The sequence below is a fragment of the Plutella xylostella genome, chromosome 3 (genome assembly GCF_932276165.1).
Source record: "Plutella xylostella chromosome 3, ilPluXylo3.1, whole genome shotgun sequence".
Taxonomy (NCBI): Eukaryota; Metazoa; Arthropoda; class Insecta; order Lepidoptera; family Plutellidae; genus Plutella; species Plutella xylostella.
In genome coordinates, this window is record NC_063983.1 from 5314650 (window position 1) to 5337960 (window position 23311).

General features: G+C 42.0%; 1 protein-coding gene across 1 annotated transcript in view; it reads right to left on the reverse strand.

Moving 5' to 3' along the window:
• Nucleotides 1-8900: 8900 nt before the first annotated feature.
• Nucleotides 8901-23311, reverse strand: part of LOC105380152 (monocarboxylate transporter 4) — a 32439-nt gene continuing 18028 nt past the window's right edge. The window contains exons 2-12 of the mRNA XM_048625910.1: nt 22747-22893; nt 20110-20300; nt 18847-18997; nt 16302-16420; nt 13692-13877; nt 12430-12589; nt 10945-11086; nt 10644-10775; nt 10092-10266; nt 9629-9781; nt 8901-9545 (exon numbers count right to left, since the gene is read on the reverse strand). Of these exons, the coding sequence (XP_048481867.1) occupies nt 9025-9545; nt 9629-9781; nt 10092-10266; nt 10644-10775; nt 10945-11086; nt 12430-12589; nt 13692-13877; nt 16302-16420; nt 18847-18997; nt 20110-20224 (1854 nt within the window). The 5' untranslated portion in view covers nt 20225-20300; nt 22747-22893 and the 3' untranslated portion in view covers nt 8901-9024. The remainder of the gene's footprint in view (nt 9546-9628; nt 9782-10091; nt 10267-10643; nt 10776-10944; nt 11087-12429; nt 12590-13691; nt 13878-16301; nt 16421-18846; nt 18998-20109; nt 20301-22746; nt 22894-23311) is intronic.

Below are 23311 nucleotides of genomic sequence, written 5' to 3' on the forward strand. Positions count from 1 at the left end.
TCTTACCCCTTTCTTCACGAGTCCAGCTACCGTACCCATTACCGTAAACATTAGCAATTAACAATCCATAACCAACGTCGCTCACCTGTCCCCCATATGTCAGCTGCATATAAATTACGTCAGATTTGACAAGCGAGCGTCGCTGCTTAAGAATTGTTAATTACCTACTAATGTTCGGTGGTGGTAACTCCACACACTCCACCTCATGCCACTAACGTAATCTGCACACCACTAACTCCTCTCCTCACAGGATGGTCACCAAGTGGACATCGTGAAGCTGCTTTATTACCTCTTTCTTCACGAGTCTTCTCCTCCTCGCAGGACGGTCCTCCAGTAGACATCGTGAAGCTGCTCCCGGCGGTGTTCTTCGTGGGCGGCAACGTGCTGGTGCTGGCGGTGCCGTGCGCGCGCCGCGACCAGCTACAGGCAGAGGTGCGGCGCCTGCGCGCGCTGCTCGCCTCCGCGCTGTTTGATCACCACTTGGGTACGCCACCATCTGTCTAGTCTATGGCCTATAGGGCGAGGTGCTACGCCTCCGTTCTCTATGACCCCCTCTTGGGTACAGCGCCATCTGTCTAGTCTATGACCACCACTTGGGTACACCGCACTCTGTCTAGTCTATGACCATCACTTGGGTACGCCGCTACCTGTCTAGTTTATGGGCTCATACTTGGGTACACTGCCATCTGTCTAGTCTATGGTCTCATACTTGGGTACACCGCCATCTGTCTAGTCTATGACCACCACTTGGGTACACCGCCATCTGTCTAGTCTATGACCACCACTTGGGTACACCGCACTCTGTCTAGTCTATGACCATCACTTGGGTACGCCGCTACCTGTCTAGTTTATGGGCTCATACTTGGGTACACTGCCATCTGTCTAGTCTATGGTCTCATACTTGGGTACACCGCCATCTGTCTAGTCTATGACCACCACTTGGGTACACCGCCATCTGTCTAGTCTATGACCACCACTTGGGTTCACCGCCATCTGTCTAGTCTATGACTACCACTTGGGTTCACCGCCATCTGTCTAGTCTATGACTACCACTTGGGTACACCGCCATCTGTCTAGTGTATGACCGCCACTTGAGTACACCGCCATCTGTCTAGTGTATGACCACCACTTGGGTACACCGCCATCTGTCTAGTCTATGACCACCACTTGGGTTCACCGCCATCTGTCTAGTCTATGACTACCACTTGGGTTCACCGCCATCTGTCTAGTCTATGACTACCACTTGGGTACACTGCCATCTGTCTAGTGTATGACCGCCACTTGAGTACACCGCCATCTGTCTAGTGTATGACCACCACTTGGGTACACCGTCATCTGTCTAGTGTATGACCACCACTAAGGAAGGTGTTCCCCCAGTCTAATGAGCTAATGCCGGTCGGTAATTGGTCTTTATTTTCAGATAAGCGCAGTCGCGTGAGCGCGCGCGCGCTGCTGGCGCTGACCGGCGCGCACGGGCTGGGCGTGTCGCTGCTGGGCATGCTGCGCGTGGACATCTCCCTGCCGCTGCACTACGTCAGCCTGCTCGTCACCTACCTCATCATACTGCTGCAGTTCCAGAAAGTTAACCGTATTTGAAGAGGGACAAAATCATCGTTTCACATGAAGGAGTATCACATAGCATTTTTTTAAATCATAGCCCACCTACCTACTCTTGGCTGTTAGAAGAGTTTACTGCAAATCAAAATAAAATAATGGAAATGAAACAGCTTGCTGCAGGTTTTGATTATAATTCTTTGCTGCAGTGCAATTTATTTTCCCGTCCCATTTAATTTCCTCGCTCACGCTCACCTCCTACAATTTCATACTTTCATCTTTAATCTTGTTGGCGCTCTCATGTTTTCCTAATTCAATTTATTAGTTGAGTCTCGAGTCTCGAGTAATGTTCCGTTGAGTTGCTCAGTGTACTGTGATGTTGCTGCGCCATCGAACTCCAACTAATTTCGATTCCCTGACAGTTTGACATGGATTCCTTCATAAGAGATTGGCTGTTTGTTTGGAAGAACTTTGAGATTCTTAACTTGTAGGTAAGGTACCTAATAGCATCTAATAGATACTTGAATTGAGTAATAAGTATTTTCAATGCATATTAAACAGTAGACTGGTTTAGAAATATTGTAATATTAATTTAAAATGTGTATTACGATGCATGCTACGTGTTAGTAAATAAATATATGATTTCATGTAGGTAAATTTATACGTATAGAAGAGGGAAGAAGGGCACACATTCTACGTTTTTTTACATTAAAATACCTACAGGAAATAAACTCCAGGTCAAAGTCAATGGTAGGTCAGAAGATTGACTAAATGATAATATCCATCTATTAGTCTACCCCAGATACGTTGGCGCCCTCTGCGCAATCAGTGACTGACTGACGCTAATCTGACCGAGACATCGTTTCACCACAGACAGACCGACTAAGAAGAAGTATAAATAGCAGGAAGTGTTGTACACTCACGAGCAATGAAAAACTTCCACTTAGGTACAACATGCCGAAACCAGATTAACCCAAATTTTTTTAACACTTAATATAGAATTAGATCAAAATATTTACGATTTTAGTTGGTAACATCAATATTGCAGACGGCGTGGCGTCATAAAGCTAATTTTTTCGTTTAGGTGTAATTTAGCGCTATTGTCACAGGAACTTTTTCATGACTAGTGTATGTTATGCCGCAGCGTACTATCTTGTACCGTTCGACCCACCGCCTGCCGTTTCCAAAGTAGACTCTTGCCAACTGGTAAATTATTCAAAAGCTTTTGTATTTGTCAAGAGCCAAGTTATCGGGATCGAGTGCACTCAGTGCTGACACACGAATCAGTGTGAGTCAGTAAAAGGACGGCGCTTTATCTGTGTCGTGTCTGTATACAGGGTGTTGCAAAAGTGGTACTAAGCTGAAAGGGGGTGACTAAGGGGTTCAATCAAAATAACTTTTTCCACTTTTAGCGTTTTAGGTTTCTGTACCTCGAAAGGTTAAATGTCCCCCCGTACCGGTCACTCACGGTCAGTCACTTCCTTTCGGATTTCTATACCACTATTGCATAACCCTGAAAACCTAGATATAGCCACGGAATAATGAATTTTGACGGTCGAATGGCGTAGTGGTTAGTGGCCCTGACTGCTATGCCGAAGGTCCCGGGTTCGATTCCCGGCTGGGGCAGATATTTGTTTAAAGACAAATATTTGTACTCGGGTCTTGGGTGTTGATATTTATATTTAATATCTATCTATCTATGTATTTGTGTAGATATATCAGCTGTCCGATACCCATAACACAGGCTCTGCCTAGCTTGGGGTCGGATGGCCGTGTGTGAGATGTCCCCACATATTATTATTATTATTATTATAATGAATTGGTAGTAACTAATGTAACCGAGTACTCAACTATAGTAAATACAAAACTACGAATCATCTGATGTGGTACAGTATTTCCCAGGATACCTATGTTTAAATTGAATTCAGAGCGAGCCACCTGCCCAATCAACCCGTCTATTAATTAACCAATAGAATGCCTTGATTAACTGTCAGACTGCCTTTGTACGTCATAATCAAACGGCGGGAAGCTATCTTAACTTTACATTAATTGACAGACATTGACTATCACTAAAACATTACTTTGAAGAAATCAAACAAAAATCGGGCACAGTTAGCACTAAGTATATTTAAACCTTAAAGTTTTTGCAGTATATATAGTTGGTAGGCTATTTAATAATGACAAGGCTATGTAATTTTAATAAGGAATACGGAACATTCGCCTATTTGTCATAAATGAAAAAAAACTATAACATCGATATATATATTTATTATTGACGAGTGCTTGTGCACGAACAAAGCTGTATATTGCATCGATCAAGATGATAACAACAACGTTTTGCTTTATTTGTACCTATATGAGAAAATTGTTGCAATAAGTATGTTTTTTTGTAACATGCAGTGTTATATTACGAGTATAACAAACGATGGCCAGCGGCGTTGTTCAAGAACACTCCTTTCACCTATGAATTGAAGCCCCGAAAGCAGGTTTTCACACTCTGTTAACTTTCTGGAACTGCAGCAGTATGATGAGGTAGGTGACGAGCAGGCTGACGTAGTGCAGCGGCAGGGAGATGTCCACGCGCAGCATGCCCAGCAGCGACACGCCCAGCCCGTGCGCGCCGGTCAGCGCCAGCAGCGCGCGCGCACTCACGCGACTACGCTTATCTATGAAAAAACAAAACACGGTTACATAATATCATTGTCCCTATCTCACAAACTCTAAAGGGTTATCTGTGTCTGCTTACTCATTTTATTCTCATACAGTCGCAAGGCCACTAGCATCCTCAGCCGACGCACTTCGTATTGTAGCTGATCTCGATGTACGCACGGCAGTAGAAGACACATAATGTTCCCCACGACGAAACACATCGAGGCTATTGTTACCCATTGGTTCCACGGACTATCTTCCTGTTGCAATAAAAGGTTTTAGTTAACCATACTAAGTAATTATAAGTTGATTGATATTTTTAAAGTAGTGAATTAAACTTACTTTTTGTCCCAGCAACTGTAAGGACGTGTAATAAGACACTTGAAGTGTCGATATAAACGATGTTACCAGGATGCTTAAGAACTAAAACAGAGGCAGGTATTAATATAAACATAATGTAGATATGCATTTATTCAAGTTGTCTATAACTTTTAAATCCGTTTTTTAAATCCTATAAGAAAAAAAACCATAACCTCACCTGCCATTTAATACCGTTAATTAATTGTGCATGTGCATTTACAATGATCAAATACATGTCCATCAGAGAGCAAACTTCTTGCAACTTTTTGATTTTATGCTTTGAAAAATATTCATAACCTTTCGGCCACTGAGAAATATCAGTGATATCAAATTTTTCGGAAGACGAATCAAAAAAGAAGTTAATAAGTTTAATTCTGGGATTAATAATGCAAAATAAATGAGATAAAAAATACAATTCCATCATCTGTACCAGGTGGAAGGCGAGGAATTGCCATCTGAACGTCGGAGCGTTCAGGAATTTCATGAAAAATGCGACAATTTCTATTATAAGAATCAACATTAGTATGATGTGAAGCATGACATGTTGTTTTAGGAATGCAAACAATTTCGGGCGGCAGCTCACTGCTCTATCAAATTTATCAATTTCATGGAAATAAAGCTTGAGTTTGTTGCAAGCGAAAAAGCTATAGATCACGTTAAACATATAGGCCATGAATTCAATGATCGATTTGATATCTTGGTAGTCGTTACATGGGCAGTTAAAGTACATTAAGGTTGACAATGCTATATTGACGGATACGGCGTAGATAGTGGCGAAGATCTTGCGACGGGGCGTCAGTTTGTCGAGCATGTGGACTCTGTTGAGACCGAACATTAGCTCGACCCTCACGAACAACTGGGACATGGGGTCCACGGTCACACTATTCTCGTCAGGTACCAAATTGTTCACCAAAACCGTTGAATGAACCATTGTGGCTGAAACAGGACTAGTCAAAGCCAATGATGGTCATAAAGTGATATCGATACACTAATAAAATAATTTAATATGATAACTATGATAATTTGAGTACCATTAATATAATTTTATTTCAAGGTGAAGTAAAATGTATACTGAAATTAGTATAATTCAATGTATTACTATTTGTAGAGTTCCATTACTTTATTGGTAATATGCATAATAACATTAGTACATATACATTATACAATATATAATGTGCTCACGACTGTAATCCCCAAAGGAGTAGTCAGAGGTGACTCGCTATCGTACATTTCATTATAATAATTATCTTTTAGCTGCTGTATGTCGAGTCATTGTCGACCATTGCTTCGATATATGAGAGACATTTCCATTCAGACTTGAAAAATATCCATAAATTAATGTCTAACCTTAAAAAAAGGCTGTCCCAAAATTTAACTCTGAACATTACCCATCTCGTGTAGCAAGTGCCCGCCCAATACCGGTAATGGATGGCCCAAGGCCTATAGAGGGGAGAGGGTCAGTAGGTCGGGGGCTGGTCGCACCATCGTCCCTTCAACTTTTACTACCGGACATCCGGCCCGAGCAGTCTCCGCGACTTTGAGCACAAAGAGACGCCTAATCGTTTCACCCGGATTATGCGGGGGAATAAAGGAAAATGTAGATGTGACAGTAGTAAAAGCTGGAATTATATTCGAATAGTATTTTGGTAAATGGAAACGCACATCACCAAATTACTATTCGAATATAACTTGAGCTTTTAGTACCTAGTTTCGATATTTATGGCAAATTTATGGATGTCAGCTTTTGCCCGATGCTTTTTATCCACTGCTTTTTAGTTTACCATGTTGGCGGGGTCCTAGATTTATCTTATATGACTTTTTTATCTTATTTTTTTATCTAGATGCCTGATGTTGCTGACTTGATAATGTTTTTTATACGAAAAGAGATGTGGTAATCTCATGAATGAACTCTTGGAAAGAGTTCTCTTTTTACGTAATATTGTGCTCAGAATACCCTTCTTTGAAACAGGCGCATTTTCCTTGATATAAATAAAGCTGAAAATAAAATTCTTGTATAAAAATAGAGCTCAAACCAGTAAAAAGGCTTCCTATCCTATATGTATTTACTTGTGTGGATTGTAAATCTTTTCATATCGTATAGAATCTCGAGTTTTATATAATTTAAATTAAGATGAATAGAAAAATCTGCCCGTAATCTTTTATTCGAACCCCGTAGTGGCCGCAGACTACAACATCGATGGTATTTTGTGTTTTGGTAGATATCTTAAATGATTCATAAAATTGTTTCATTTCATGGAGTGTGGCACGAAACGCAACACGCGGTAATTTGGCCGATATTTAAGTACCTACACAATTTTAACACCGCCATAATACCTCTAATATAGAGTTTCTTCTCGTGAGAATAGAATTGCGAGGAAGTTCATAAAATCATCATGACATAATAGATAAGTACCTACTTATTTATTTATAAAGTATTATTTATTAGCTAAGTACATGACCTACATCAAAAATATAATGTTGATGATTGCGAAGTTTAGCACCTTCACGAAGTACTTCGAAAACACTATCAAGAAACATGAATCGTTTTTCTCTCCTCAACCCCGTACATGTTGATTGTGTTTATTTGGTCGGAATGTCGCCTCGGGCGGACTTGTTGAACCGGCGACGGAGTGCTGGCTCTATTGTTCTTTATAAATAAAAAGAGGAAAAGCTTTTAAAACTTGCGAAAACAATACAAGACTTCGGTTTTCAATAATACAGCCGTAATGAACCTACACAAAACCTACAAAAAACATAGGTACCTACTAAGAAATTTAATATATAAATCCTAGTGCATTCACATGAAATATAGGGAAATATAATTTACCTCCACTCTTTATACCAACCGTAAATGCACTTATCTAAGAATTTTATGAAAGGATATTGGAAATTCATCTTTATTTAATATTCAACGTAAAAGAAACATTCTTAGATCACTTTGAACTTAGGAATTTAGAGAAATTTAATAAAAGCGTACGGCAGGTTAACTTTGGATAAAATATGAGATTTTATCTTCTAGTATAAAATGTCGAATATTTTCTAGATAATTGTCATATAGCGAATCCTATGGTTTTTGCGATCCTAAAAGGTAGTAGATATTTTTTATAATTTAGGTGAAAAACTTGAAAAATAAACAGACAAACATGTATATACTAAATTCTTTAATAAATTTCTCTATGAATCATCAAGATTGTAAATCACACTTCAGTAAAAATTAAACTTAACGAACATTGTTTAACAAACAAAACATCCATCCTCTTAACTAACGTTTAATAAAATACCTCAATATCAGTAAACAAACAAACTCTTTACACATGCAAGCACAATATAATAAGGTTTTTGAATCATTAAAATTGACTTTGTTTCAATAAAATTTACATTCAATAATGTTATTGATATACTTTCTTAAGCTCTATTAACATGTTAAAATAGTTCACTAGAAATTGAGAAAAAACTTAATTCCAAAGATAATTTAAATACATTAGTTCGAATGAAAGTTTTTGGTAGAAATACTACCTATAGAGAGTAGAATGAATATACTTTCAGTATGATCTACATAGACAATAGGTCCCACAAGTTTAAAGAAGTAGGAAAATTCACTAGAATCTAAATAAAATATTTCAGTATCGTTGAAAACGAGCTTCCAGAAAGTTCACTGTAGTGTGCTTCCTCGCAGCTCACTCTCAGTTACATACTTCGCTAATAGTGTTTCATTCATGTCGAAGACTAGTTTAATAATTAACAATCATATTTTTACAATACATGAACTCACATCACCAACTTAGGTATACCAATTATTGCTTCACAAACTAAGAGTCGTATTCTATTCTATTCTATTCTCTGTGGGGGTGTTAGTACCTGCACCTGGCTCTCTCGAGTGGAACCTTTGTGCATATCCCCAAGGTCTAAACTGCCTTCCTAAGCTTGGACCATTTCCCACCACGCTGGTCCACTGCGGGTTGGTGGGTTCACATATCTAGATGTGCTAAATCTAGATATGCAGGTTTCCTCACGATGTTTTCCTTCACCGTAAGAGCGATGGTATACATTGTACTTAAGTTAAAAGAACTCATTGGTACATGTCAGCGCCGGGATTCGAACCCGCATCTCTTGCGTGAGAAGCGGGCGCTTACCCGACTGAGCTACCACCGCTCTAAACCAACTTAGGTATACCAATTATTGCTTCACAAACTAAGAGTCGTATCTTTGCGTCGATTCTCAAAGAGTACTAAATCCGGTATTCTGATTTATGTACAGATATTCAATAATTTTAATTTACCAAATGAATTCAATCTTGAGAATCTACTAATTCTAGAAATTAGTTTTAGAATACTGACTTATGAAACACCACTGTAGCCGTTGATTATTTTCATATACTTACTTATAGTACACAGTTATTACAGTAACACTAAAATATATTTTACAGTTGAACACAAAACTGTCACTTTGTTAGTCTTGTGATCACACGGAGGTGGTGATCTGCTCGATGAGGTGGTGCTCGCGGCGGCGGCAGCGCGGGCAGGCGGCGGCGGCGGCGCGGACCCAGCCGGGGCGCGCCAGCCCCTCGGGCACGCTGCGCGACGGCCGCAGCCCGCGCCGGCAGCACTCGGGGTACTGAGCCGCCGCAGAGCAGCAGCGGTCCAGCGGCGCTGCGTACGACATGGACCGGGGCAGCGTCCTGGTCCCGCAGGAGCCGGGCCACGCGCAGTACGCCGCCGCCCCGCCCGCGCCGCACGCGCACCACGCGGGCTCGCAGCGCGCCGGCGGCGACACGCACGGGCACGCCTCCACCACGGCCGGCGCCGGCGCGGGCGGCGGGTCAGCCTCGCGCTTGGAGTACCCCACGAAGAACAACATCATGGCGCCGGCCAGCGTCGCCACCGTCGAGAAGTAGAACCCGGCGCGCGGCACCTGCTGGTTGATGTAGCCCGTCACCGGCACCCCCACTATCACGGGCAACGCCTCCGCGCCTTGCACGAACCCTGTAGGAAGACGCTCACGATATGAATACTGCCGATGGTTTAAACTTTTGCGGCTTTTAAACTCAAGTAACTAAACAACTCACCCCAAACTTTGGCAAAGTGTCTTCCACGCACCCGTTCCATGGTCAACATCTTAATAGTATACAGGTAGCCTCCTAAACATAGTCCATACATCCACGTGAAGAGCACGTAGCCGTGATAGCCCTCCACGCTACTTAGCGCCAGCATTGATATTCCTGTAAGAATTATGAGATATGTGTTTTACTCGATAAAAGATCGTGTGGCTATAAAGGGTGTTGTAAAAATGGTATACCTACATGTGCAGCATGTTATATCTAAGCCCGAAAAAGAAATCAGAATTTCAAAATTCGCGAAAATAAAGTCACCCTCCATTGTAAAAAGTCACGTGACCAACAAAGTTTCTATGGAAAAGGAAATATTAATTTGTGGATTTTGAAATTCTGCCCATGCTGCACATGAAGGTTTCGGCTTAGTATATACTTTTTGCAACACCCTGTAGAGTCAAGATTTTGATGTGATGCTCACCGATGCCGATCATGGCGGTCTGGCACAAGTACTGCTTGGAGACGAGGCACTGCGCGGAGGGCCGCACCAGCACGAGGCCGAACCCCGCGCAGCCCAGCACCGCCGCGAACCCCAGGAACGTCTGCAGCAGCACCAGCGCGCTCTCCTCCAGACCCTCCTCGAAGCCTTGTAATGCCTGAGGGACCGGTAAAGTCATGTTATCCTGGTACTTATAATACACTCACGAGCAATGAAAACGTTCCAGTGACAAAAGCTCCAAATTACTCGTACTATGTGCAATATTGAAGTACTTACATTTATAGCGCATCAGAATATTACCTACCAACTAAAAATCAAACTTGATCCAATTCTAAAATCAAATGTGTAAAAAATTGTGTTATACTTGGTGAGTGAAACTTTTTCATGAATGTATTTCAATTTCCTAAATGAAGGTAAGTAATATAATACGGTTTGGCAACGTTATTTATATTTACGTTCATTCATTCCTATTTACGGAGTTATTCATACCTATCTAAAGATACGAGTATCTCCGAGGCTTCCCAATAAACTTACCAGATAAAACACGGGTGTGTAAAGCCCGAAGGCGGCCAACCCCGAGGCCAGCAGCAGAACCCTCGCCGGCCGCGACCGTAGCGCGCTCAGGTCGATCAGCGGAGGCCGTTTCATCCCCTTCTTCTCTTTGACCTGTCACACGATGATAAACGGACTAATTAAAAGATCCGCTTCCTTTAAAATTCAATTTCACGGATCTGGAAATCCTTTTGAAATTCACTCGTTATTTTTTTTAGCATTCTGGCACTTTCTCAGAAACGTAATTATTAGATATCAGACTGTGGTGTAAGCTATTTCGAACCTTTCTCCGTTGGTTTTTAAGATGCAAGATTGCTCGGCGCTGCGGATGGTAGAGGGATGCGCTTCGATAAGCGGCGCTGAGGAAAAATGCCATCAGAAGCACCCCCGTTATCGCCTGCAGCCCCAGCCGCCAGCCCAGTTTACTGCAACAATGTCACGACGCATAATTAAAATTCTCAGAGTACTCTAGAAAGTTATAAAATACCATTTTGCAACCTTGTTGTCGGTGTACATAAAAGCGCAGAAAGTTTACGCATTCCCTTCGTAACTAATTATATGAAATCGTTTGTAGAGAAATGTTACACACGTTAGTCCTTGTCACATGGAAAATAATAATATCATATTCAGAGGAAAATCATGATGTTTAAAATGAAAATGATTAAAACTTTCACCAAAGGTTTTTTGATTTTTTTTTAATGGTAATTTAGGTAGTTAATATTAAATACTTAATGAACATACGCATGTGCGTATGTGTATTGATACTAGAGGTATATTTTTTGGAACTGCTCGACTACTAGGTATTATATTTTCCTAGAATGTCTCGTTACTCTTAAGGTCGGCACTGAATATGCGTCCAAATGGATGATCTAATCTAGGAAATGGATGCACTCGCCGTAAAAAAACGGACAGGGTTTTCAACATTGACGTGTGAATTTTTCAATGCAAACACTCCATTTTCAGCGTTGAGGACCATTTGAACGCACTCACCGTGACTAAAACCTCAAATGGCGACCACGAACAGGCAAACGTAGCGTGGGACGCTTTTTGAACCGCTGGCCGGCCTTACATATGTAGCTGGTAGAGAAAGACTGAGTACAGGCGATGTGTGTTGGCGTTCCTAAGCCCGCTCTACAAGTCGCTCCGTGAATCCGCGGCGTGAATCTATCTATGTATTTGTGTAGATATACCTATCAGCTGTCCGACACCCATATCACAGGTCCTGCCTACTTTGGTGTGCAATGGCCGTGTGAGCCCCACATATTTATTCATTGCCCACTCACCCCAGAGCCTCCTTGTAAGCCACGCTGAAGAGCGCGATGCCGACGCCGCCGCCGGCGTGCGCCACCAGCTCCACGAACTGGCGGCGGCGGCGGATTCGGCGGAAGTACGCGCCCAGCACCAGCCCCGCCGCCTCGCGCACCAGCCCGCACCCGGTGCCGGGCACCACGCCTTATGCCAGATGCCTACTCCTTAAACGCATCTAGCGTAGGAAATCGTCCAGCTTCCAGAAATGCATGACGGCACCTTAGCTATGGCTGCTTCCGAAGCTTGGGGCCGCGGGTTCAAATCCCGCCCAGGGCAAACATCTGTTTGAATTGTGATGAGCATTTGTGTTTGCCTTGTGTCTGGTTATTAAATATGCATCTATCCATGTATTTGTGTAGATATATCAACCCTCCGACCCATATCACAGCAGGTTCTGCATAGTTTCGCGTCTCGGATGGCCGTGTGTGAGATGTCCACACATATTTATTGCCCCACTCACCCCAGAGCCTCCTTATAAGCGACGCTGAAGAGCGCGATGCCGACGCCGCCGCCGGCGTGCGCCACCAGCTCCACGAACTGGCGGCGGCGGCGGAAGTACGCGCCCAGCACCAGCCCCGCCGCCTCGCGCACCAGCCCGCACCCGATGCCGAGCACCACGCCTAAGAAAAGAAGGGGGGCTTTAGTAGTTCATAAAATAAATATTTTAAAAAATGCCCTAGGGGAAAAGCTTTAGTATAGACGTAGTCAATAATTTATAAGCATTAGGTTTTGTCGTGTCATTCTATGCGGGGCAGCCCGCACCCGATGCCGATGACTAGGCCTGGGAAGAGCAAGGGGACTTTAATAGGTATGATCTCATGGTATCATATACCATTTACCGTTTACCTCGAGGACTACGGCTGCGGAGTTCAGGGGAAGTTAATAATATAGCAGCATTAGGTTTCCGCTTGTCATTTCTGTTGTTCAGAACTACACCTGAAGAGAAGAAGGATTTCAATGCATGGAGCATAAGTTTTGATGAATCACACAAACGGAGTTGGTTAAGTTTTTATTAGTACGTCTTCATAGTGACTCTAGTCTGTATTTTGAATGTTAGAAAAACTCAGTTAATTTTTCATTTGGGTAACAAAATTACACAACAGTTGTATTGACTACAGTAAGTTATAGTTAATCTAATGTAGGAGCCATAAATGCCAAGCTATCCCAGCTGCGTGTCGACAATTTTAGTTTTGACCGCTACAAATTGAAAATTGATTGCTGCAGAATCATTTTCATCGTTGGATTCTAAAATATAGTCTCCCAACCGCGCATCTCATTACTGTGTGTTTGCAAGTCAATAATTTCTCCCAGCGCAGTGGCAGTAGTTGACAATAGTGGCTCATTTGGCCACATTGTTAGCTAATTTTGTAGCATTACGAATGCGGGGCGGAGTTAGAGAAAATAACGTTTAGAAATTCCGCGAAGTGGACAAACACAGCGCTGATGTTGTTACGCTGCAGCTGGAATGCCGATGGAATTCGAATGTTGTCCATTTTAAATGAAAATTAAAACTTATTAAGCCGCTTGATCTTTCATAACAAGTTGTTATTAACAACGCTCCAAATGAGCATCTTTTTCTGACTAAAGACTTCAGACCGAACAACATATTTATATATTTGGACATCAGAATCGATTTTTAGAAAAGAAAAAAGGCTGTCATTTTCTTAACTATTCTTCTGAATTCAGTCAGTTCAGCACAATACAGTCGCGTGTTGCACTCACCATAGCTAAGCAGCGTCTGATGCAGCTGAGTCGCGAACGATGTGAAGAGGCAGGCGAGCGGCAGCAGCAGCCCGCCGACCAGCGCCGCCAGGCGGGGCGCCCGCCGCCGCGCCGCCACCATCGCGCCCGCCGCCCGGGACACGCCCAGGCACAGCGCGCCCGCCCACACTGTGTACAGGATTAGGACTGCTCTTGAATGGTAATGGTCTTTTCTGTGCAGTGTGGAAGGTCTTGATATGGTAGGGGAAGGTTTTTAGGTTTTTGTTTGGATGGAACATTATAGTATGTTAGGGGCGCTAACCGTCGTAATGCCACCAGCGCCCCCTCCCGTATTGTGTACAGAATTATTGGGACTATTCTTCAATGGTACAATCTTTTCTGTGCAGTTTTCCATGTGGGTTAGTGTGAAGTAGGTTGCAGGATATGGATAGATTGAACATTGTGCATCTTTACTGTTCAGTTAGCCAGTTGCGGGTGTGTTAGGAGAATTTGGTGCCTTTCCAACGTTGAAGTTCGAAAATATTACTGTTAATAAACTCATTGACTCATTACAGACAATAAATCTTCCGATACTTGTAAAACATCGATAGAATATACAGGGGAGGGTTCCCCTAAAAGTTATGAAAGTTCTTCAAGCCCACTCTTTGTCTCATTACTAAAGTTACTGAAGCTTTCATGCTGAATAAGCGATTGACTGGAAGGAACCCCATCATTCATCACTCTCATCCCGCCATTTGTTAACAAGTGAGGTAATATTGTTTGTAGGAGGGGGCTCCAAACTGGAAGTATGACAGCAAATTAATCATCGAACAGCAAACAATGTGAATTCGGGTCGCGCTCGCGAGAACCCACTAATTAGTCGATGCTGCGATGTCTACACAATTATCTATCTATTCACTTCCATGTTTGCACGTGATTCAGTAAAATGTGCGACTACTAACGCGCAACTAGAGAATCTTCCTCCAGAATCTATTATGTCCGTCTTCAATCCATTCTGCCGATAACACGATTACACGAGTCTCAGTCAACAAAGCTAATGGAATAAAGGTAATTAGCCAGAATAATGTGATTGATAAATAGTTGCTGAGACACAGGCGGCCGCCGAAATGCGAAGAACGCACGATCAAAGACATAATTTCTGGGTGAGTAAGAAGGTCTTCTAATTGGGTATTCTAGTGCACAGCGGCATACATCTCGGCGTAAACACATTACATTAGAATGGATGCGAGAGCGGTAATTCGGGACCGGCCGTTTTAGGTCCCAGCGAACCAATTAGCTTGAGTGCTCATTTTATTTGAAATATCTCAATAATTATGCTAAAAAAGGTTACAACGGATACAAAATCGTAAGTTCCTTCGACTGTGACTTTATGGCACCTAAAATATAACGTGTATGGGCGTATAGTAACAAAGTTAATAACAATTCTGTATACCTAATACAATTTATTTTTTAATGTGTATGTAAATCAGTTTAATAATCTCCGATTATTTCTTACTGTCCTTCGGGGATTTGTGTGAGCTACCTATTTAATATTTTGTATGTTGGATTTTAATAAGGTAAGCCTATAATCAGTTAAATTTAAGTGTAGAGTTAATAGCAGGTAAACTAAGTTTTCATGACATCCATCTTTGCTAGGTGATTTATCCACCGACATAATGTATTGCTTTTTCTAAACAGGAAATTATGTTTATGACTATTGGTTATCTAGGCATGTTGCCCTGGATTAAATCGTGTTCTCAAGCCTAACTCGTTAGCGTGTCGCTCGCAAAATCCCAATTTGGAAGCAAACTAGACAGAATTATTGCTGCTGGCCCCGCCCCCGATAACAAAGACCCCTCTCATAACCGAAATTACTTCTACCTCTTAATATTCAACCGCCGTGAATCTTGTAAAATTAATTCAATAAATCAGCCTCGTCCGCAAATACCGGTAACTTGTAAAGCTCATTTGGCCACGTACACTGACTTACTCCGCGATCTAAATCACTTGTCAAAATAACGCCATGCCCCCTCGTTAACATTAATAACTTTGTTAAACGGAAACATTATTGTTTATTTACGATCGTTGTGAATTACAAGTTGTTACAAACAAGCGCTACGATGGCGCGGGCTTGTTAATAAAATCGACGCTTTCCAAACAATGTTCAAGTTGCCGTCGACGCCTGTTGCTTGGCTCGACTCTTTCGCCGACTGTTTCGCTGATTGCTGATGTCGCATTTGAATTGCAAATTGTGATAGATTACCTGTCCCCGTGGATCTACTGTCAAAGCTACATTTATCATAAAGCTGGAGCAGCAGGAATGGCTTTGAGGCAAGATTCCTTTTAAAGTGCGATGCTAAAGTAAAATATTCATTTATTTATTCACCCTTCTAGCTCTTATTGTTTTTGTTGAATATTAAGGCCGTGTTCAAACCACACTGACTGTAGGCCACCGAATGTGAGCAGGCTTACTATAGCATCATAGCATAGTGTCGGTTATAATAATATGTATAACGAAAAAGTGAATATACATGGAAATACTTACAATAAATTGCGTAACGTTCTTTCGCTTTCGGCAGCTAACAGTCAGTTTGGTTTGAACACGGCCTAAGCACATGAATGAGGGTATACCTGCTTGGTCGGCGGAGGGTCCTAGATGGCGCAACGCGTAGACGTGTAGCGCGCCGTACGCGAGCTGCAGCCCCGTGGACAGCAGGTGCGCCAGGAATGCGGCCCCGCAGACGATCCACCTGCAACAAACACGGTACATGAATCTACAATCCTTTTTAACACGTAGGTACGTACACTCTTTATCTCTTATTCCCCCCATCCAAAGGTTGTTTGGCAGAGATCGCTTTTAGTGATAAGACCGCCTTTTGTACCCTAATTAAGTTACTACTTGTTAATATTACTATTCTTTTTTGGTGTACAAATATACATAGTGTATTCTATCTATTTACAACCACACCGCCCACCGCAGTACAAAGGAAAGCCAACGCTTTTACATTTTTCGCAGCTCCCTAGCACCTGTAGGTCCTAAAACATTTTTATATCTCTCATGAAATAACAGGCATTATTGGAAATTCCGAAGGGATCTGAGCGGTGATATTGAGACCTACGTCTGCTGTCGCGGGTTAGAATTGCGTTCGTATTGAATTGAATTCGTGACAAACGCCGCACACCGTGATTTGACATTGTGATTGAATAATACAAAAATAAAGATGGGGAAAATACATGAAAAGAGCAATCTTTTTGTGGATTTCTGTATTTATTTTGTCCTTATCATTTCCCCGACTGTTATGATGTTATCAGGCGGTGGTTTTTGTTCATGAGCGTGATATTTCTTGTAAGATATATGACACTGAGGTATGGGAAGACTCTAGATAACCTGTCTTGATCTCATCGCGTGTCACGTGGTATTGTCGGGGGAAATCTCTAGGTCGAGAGTCGTGTTCGCCACTTGTCGGGCAATTTATCTGCGGCTTAGGGTTCGCACATATGTGTCGGTTGTGGCAAAGGTGCTTTGTGGGCTTAGGACAGTTAACCGGATTGTCTGGTCGGTACACGAGGCTATAACAATAATCAATGTGTATCCAAACCCTTACAATGCCGTATTGTAGTCTTACATAAGTGTGTACCGAATGAAATTTAAATATTATTCTTTGTCTCTGAAAATAAGTACCACACCCTTCATCCTCAGAATCTATCGGGATTGTTTTTAACTAACAAAATTACTCATGATCTGTTATAAGGCTGCTATTCAACAGTGGTTAACCACAAGTTAACGTTTGCGTGGAGTAAATACACACTAAATATTATATTTGTTTTGCAAAATACGCGTGAAATGCGTAACCACGATCCCTTGTTTACATTCAGAGGTACGTGTATCGCCGGAGAATACAGAAACGCCTCGACTCTATATAGAATTATACACACGTGTCAAGTGTATACATTAACAGCGATAGTAGTACTATTAGTAGTCAGAATTGTATCAGTGAGGGAGCCGAAGTCACTAATGTAACATTTACCCAACGAGTGCTGTGCTTGTAGCTCATTAACCATTCTTCCAGCACTAATACATAAGAAACAGATATACGAATATTTCCTAACTTTGTACGCTAAGAAAAATGCTGATGAGTTCATTTCCCTTTCAGCATGTTTTCTCAAAGGCTGTCTCAACAATGAGAGATGTTATAAAATTTCATTTGTTTCTTTTCATTTCCGTCTCGTTAAGTCAGCTCGTCATAACGTTATAATAATGAAACATTTATAATTCAAAACGTTCACGTTTCGTGTTCTATATTATTTATCAATGAGATTACAGAATCATTTGAACCATATAATCCGATGGCTGAAACTCGGAGCGCTTTTAATACGCATTTATACGAGCCATACGAAGATAAAATATATATTTAGTCGTGACGAAATAATTTTGAGTTTCACCTCATAATTAATGAAATATAACATCATTCATCAAGACACGAGACCGTGGTACCAAGCGGCGTCTTTTATACATGTTACCTATCCCCTTTCAATTACAAGCTATTTAGTAATCTGTACAATAATTCCTTCAAAGTAAAAGATTTTGGTGTAAAACTACAGAGGCAGATAGCTGATGATGATGTTCTCCTCAACGTATTCTATTGACAGTGACAGCCGGGTTTGTGTTGGGCTCGCGGCGGCTCAGAGTGGGTACAGTGCCCTAAAGTCACAGTACCCTACAGTCAGGGTATCCTACAGTTACAGTGCCCTATAGTCACAGTGCCCTACAGTCAGGGTATCCTACAGTTACAGTGCCCTATAGTTAGAGTTAGTTAGTGCCCTACACTCTGGGTACCCTACAGTCACAGACCACAGTGCCCTATAGTCACAGTGCCCTACAGTCAGGGTATCCTACAGTTACAGTGCCCTATAGTTAGAGTTAGTTAGTGCCCTACAGTCTGGGTACCCTACAGTCACAGTGCCCTATAGTCACAGTGCCCTACAGTCAGGGTATCCTACAGTTACATTGCCCTATAGTTAGAGTTAGTTAGTGCCCTACACTCTGGGTACCCTACAGTCACAGTGCCCTATAGTCACAGTGCCCTACAGTCACGGTGCCCTACAGTCAGGGTGCCCTACAGTCACAGTGCCCTAACTACAGTCACAGTGTGTGAGAGAGAGACAGCTAGCTCACCCCCAGCCCCCCTCGGGGTAGAAGTGGTGCTTGATGGCTCGCGTGTCCAGCTCGCGGCGGCGCAGGGCGGGCACGGTGCGGTGCAGGGAGCGCAGCTCGCGCTCGCGCAGCGCGCCCCCGGTTGATTCCTCGTCGACGTCGGGCCAGCCGTCTGGGCGGAGAGAGGAAGGTTATTTATTACGGATTTTACTACTGTGAACTTCAAGTTGAAGCAGAAGTTAACGTATGGCATGCGGTGTGATCGGCTGGATTGTTATAATTTTACTTAAATATGATAGGTACCTACTATGACCGTTAGTATTACATAAAGGGAGTTTTAGTTAGTTGCGGCATAGTGTGATAGGACTACGCCATGTACCATAACTTAAGTAACGCAGGTATATATTTTTTGTGTTTTTCCCAAAGTAAGTTTCACACACACACTATATTACCCCTATTCCTTAAGGCACTTCCAGTATCGAAAAAGGACGATGTACCTACAAAAGTCTCATGGGAAGACAACTTGGGAAACTTCACAACTACCCTGGTCAAGGCAAGTTTAAACTTGCGATAGATTCAATTTAATTTAAAGTTTGGGTCCGCTGCTCGGCCCTCGTTTGTCGAAGTAATAACATAATTTTACAAGTTAAATTTTAAACTTGGCAGTTGCTAGGCTGTTGCGGACACTAAACGTCGATAAACGTGATATATTTTACAATGAAGCAACTCAAACTGTGTCACGGACAATGGACAGCTCCAATTAGGCCTCCGAGATACTAGAGTAGCGACACTTTGCTTTTCTCCTCAGTGCAGATTTCATAAGAATCTAGTCTACTACATAAAAGGCGGATTGATCAGACACAATCGATTCGGTTTTCAAATTCAACTACGAATTAACCTAACTAATATCTTACTCTTCATTTTTCATATACACAAGCTCATTTTACATCAATCGAAAGCTCAGTGCTATAATGTTACAGAAGCCTAAGTACCTACCCTAGAACCTCGACCTTGCAACATAAAAAATGCATTGATTTGGAACCAATGGCAATAGCTATGTATTCAGTCATTCCTTCATACAAACGAAATAGTTTTACCCCTCGATACAAAAAGAGGGTATTATATATATTATAACTATTTCCAATTAATTGTTTAACTCTGGAATATTTTCGTTTCGTTTATCAATAAGGCGGTTATCACACTCTCTCACACTGCTAACCATCACGTGTTAGTCATTCACTTGCGTCCCGCCTGAAGTGGTACCTACTGCTAGAACTCACTCACCATAGTGCGGCAGACACGTATAGCTGGTGGAGTAGGGCCGGCAGCAGCGGCAGCGGGGCGCGGCGGGCGGCGGCGGCGAGGGCGGCGGCTCCGGCGACCACCACCCGGGCTCCATCAGCCGCCGCGCATGGCACGCGCACCCGCCGCGCCGCTACCGCGCGCCGCCCCAGCCCTCCACGCCTGAGCTGACGCTGGAATGAGAGAGTGGGGTTAGAAATGCTGTTCATAGTCAATGCCTAGTGGATATAATAATAATAATAATGTCCTCCGGATAATTCCTGACCAGCAGCAGTCGCCGTAGCCATATCGGTCGGAGGACATCAATTTCATCGTCATCAATGGCCTCGGAGCCCAATCCGCCTACGGCGGCCATCGAGTAATTTATGGCGTCCAAGTGTATGCTCTATACTACTATCATAACCCAATGGGACCGACAAGTCTGGAGAGAGCAAGGCGCAGGACTGACAGCTTTCCCATCTGACAACATGGATAGTTTCAGACATAACGTGATCAGCCTTCTGTGTCTGGTCCAGGTGATGAGCAGGCAAATGTACTCTGGGATGGCTTCTAGCCTGCTGGACTGACGACTTGTATTGGTTGGATGGGAAAGAATTAGCAGTATTAGCGCTCCTTGATAGATGATGATGAATCAGATGAATCCATTTCCATTTTTCGACTTATTCTACAAGTTTGGATTAGCCAGTCAGATATAAGCTTGATAAGTTATGAATCGCTCACTGACTGCCTAGGGTGCGCCGGTCGTTATTTTATAATATTATATAAAACGTGCAAAATTGTATAAACCGGTCGCTACGCTCTGAAAACAGTTTAGAAACTGGAACATATACATAATATTCCCTTGAGGACAAGCACGTCTACATATATCCTACTTTAATTAATGGCCGAGGTTACCCGAGAGACACACACGGTTACAGTAATATTTCAACATTTCATCAACAGAAAGACAAATAGAATTTCCTCGCTGCTTCAGGCTTAGTCATACCACTGGGAAGTGGAAACGCTCTGAGGCCCTCTTAATTATGATTCCACAGAAGTGATCATAATAATAATTGTTTACAAGCCTGCCCATAAATTATTATAAATTCTTTATTGCACATAAAAACATTGTACAAAGGCGAAGTTAATGCTAGTAGCGTTCTCTACCAGTTAACCTTTGGTGATGTCGAGAAAGTGGTTGGTAGTGCGATAGGCTGAGAGGATATAAGTTTATCTACTTAAATCGAGACACAGATATATACTTACTTATACATAATAACTATATAAATTATATACCTACATATATAAATATAAATAAAATTGAAATTAAATTAGTGAAGCTATTAAAACTAATATTAATCCAATAATAAAGTACCCAATTTGTTTACAGTACCAAAATAATAATCATGCTAAACACAGCGCGTAAGCAACAACCTACGAAAAACAAACAATACCCTGTTCATATTCATAGCTTACCCCGCCTGCTTATGAAGTTCTCTTACCAACAATACAAACAAAGATAGGTGCTACGCGTAACACTGACCCGGCTAAATGTTAATGTTACGTTACACGTTACGCCCCAACCGGATAATCTCGTTTTCGTGGTTGGCTTTCCCCGTCAAATGTATCTAATAAATCCTTGGATTAATCCAGGGATTAATCTAATTTATGGACATAGACTGTAGTGGTTTTAATATTATTACCTAAATACCGTACAAATGAAGTAACTACTTCACTATAATTAAGCTTCAGTTCAATTTGAATAGGCACTCGGTAATAAACTACAAAAGTTAATTACTGAGTTTAACAACCGAAATTACGAGCATTTACCTACCTTTGGTCACATAATTAGAACCGTGTTTATTGCAAACCTTTAAAGGTACGCTACTTTAGTAGGTTAAGAAGCAATCAAAATTACGTACGTAGTGTTTACATAACTAGTAGGTACTTACCGATATTTATCTACTTACTTAAATTTTTTTAATCATATTTTAACATAAAACGTGAGAAAACACAACATGTGGGTTTGGTACTCATGAGTAAAGTCAAAATGACTACTGAATTACTGTCCTGAAAAAAATAGCATGCACTACACGAACTACACTAACAATGGACTGAAACTTCAACATAACTATGTATTCGCTACAACATCCGTATCCTATTGCTCATGATTGTAAGTAAAGTAACATATCCCCAAGTAGCTATTGCCAAGATGTCGATACTAATGCCTGCCACTGAAGCAACCCCCAGCGGGGCAATAATAACTTTCCGTCTTTGTGCCAGCAACTTCCGTCTGCTCTTGATTGCATACTTGCTTCCTCTTGAACCTTTATATTTACTACACAGTCTCATAACCAGACTCTACTAACACATGCTCATAGGATTCCTGTATGCATTTTGAGATATTCAAGCCCCATATGATGAATACCATAAGATGCAATCTACAACATTCTGCGGCCTTGTTGTAAACGGTATAGCTCTAGTTTTATTAACATAACCAGTAAGTATAAACAACGTTTTTCACCTCAATATTATCGACAAAGGTAATGACTGTTGTTCATACATCAGTGACTCTCCTATGAATTTGTTGGCACCGCTGATGCCTTAGGTCTTCTATATAGGTGCCTTCTGTATGGTTACCTATACACGCTGCCCCGCATCCGTGGCTCGGCCGGTGGCGCTGTCACACCGCCCCGCGCGGCGCCCGCATCCCCGCGCGCCGCTGCTGCCTCAGCGCTGGCTCGCTGTGTGGGGCGGTCCGGGCGACGTGTGCCACATTTCCTCTACCTGAAACAATGATTAGGACCATAAAATTTGTTGTCAGAGGAGAGAAAGAATCTCCTGTGCCCATAATGACCTAAAAGCAATATTCAATGTCACTCATTCAAATATTTCACTAACGTTCATTTTGAAAATTATGTAAAATTGATTAACCTTATATAACCCTAAAATTTAAAAAAAAAAAACTTTTTTACAACCAGATTTGCTAAACATAAATTAGCTAACACAAAGTTGTTTTTTTCAGAAAGTCTGTAACTGAAAGCATTAGTCAAATACAAACTTCACCGCAAAAGCAGCCATGCGGATGTTTTTCAGACCCTTTGTTGTGACCTCCTGCCTACCGCTTGTGTCTTGTGGACAAAAGGTAAAACGCTATCTAATCGTAAAAATCTCAGTTGGTCCTTTATGATAATACTTACTGTGC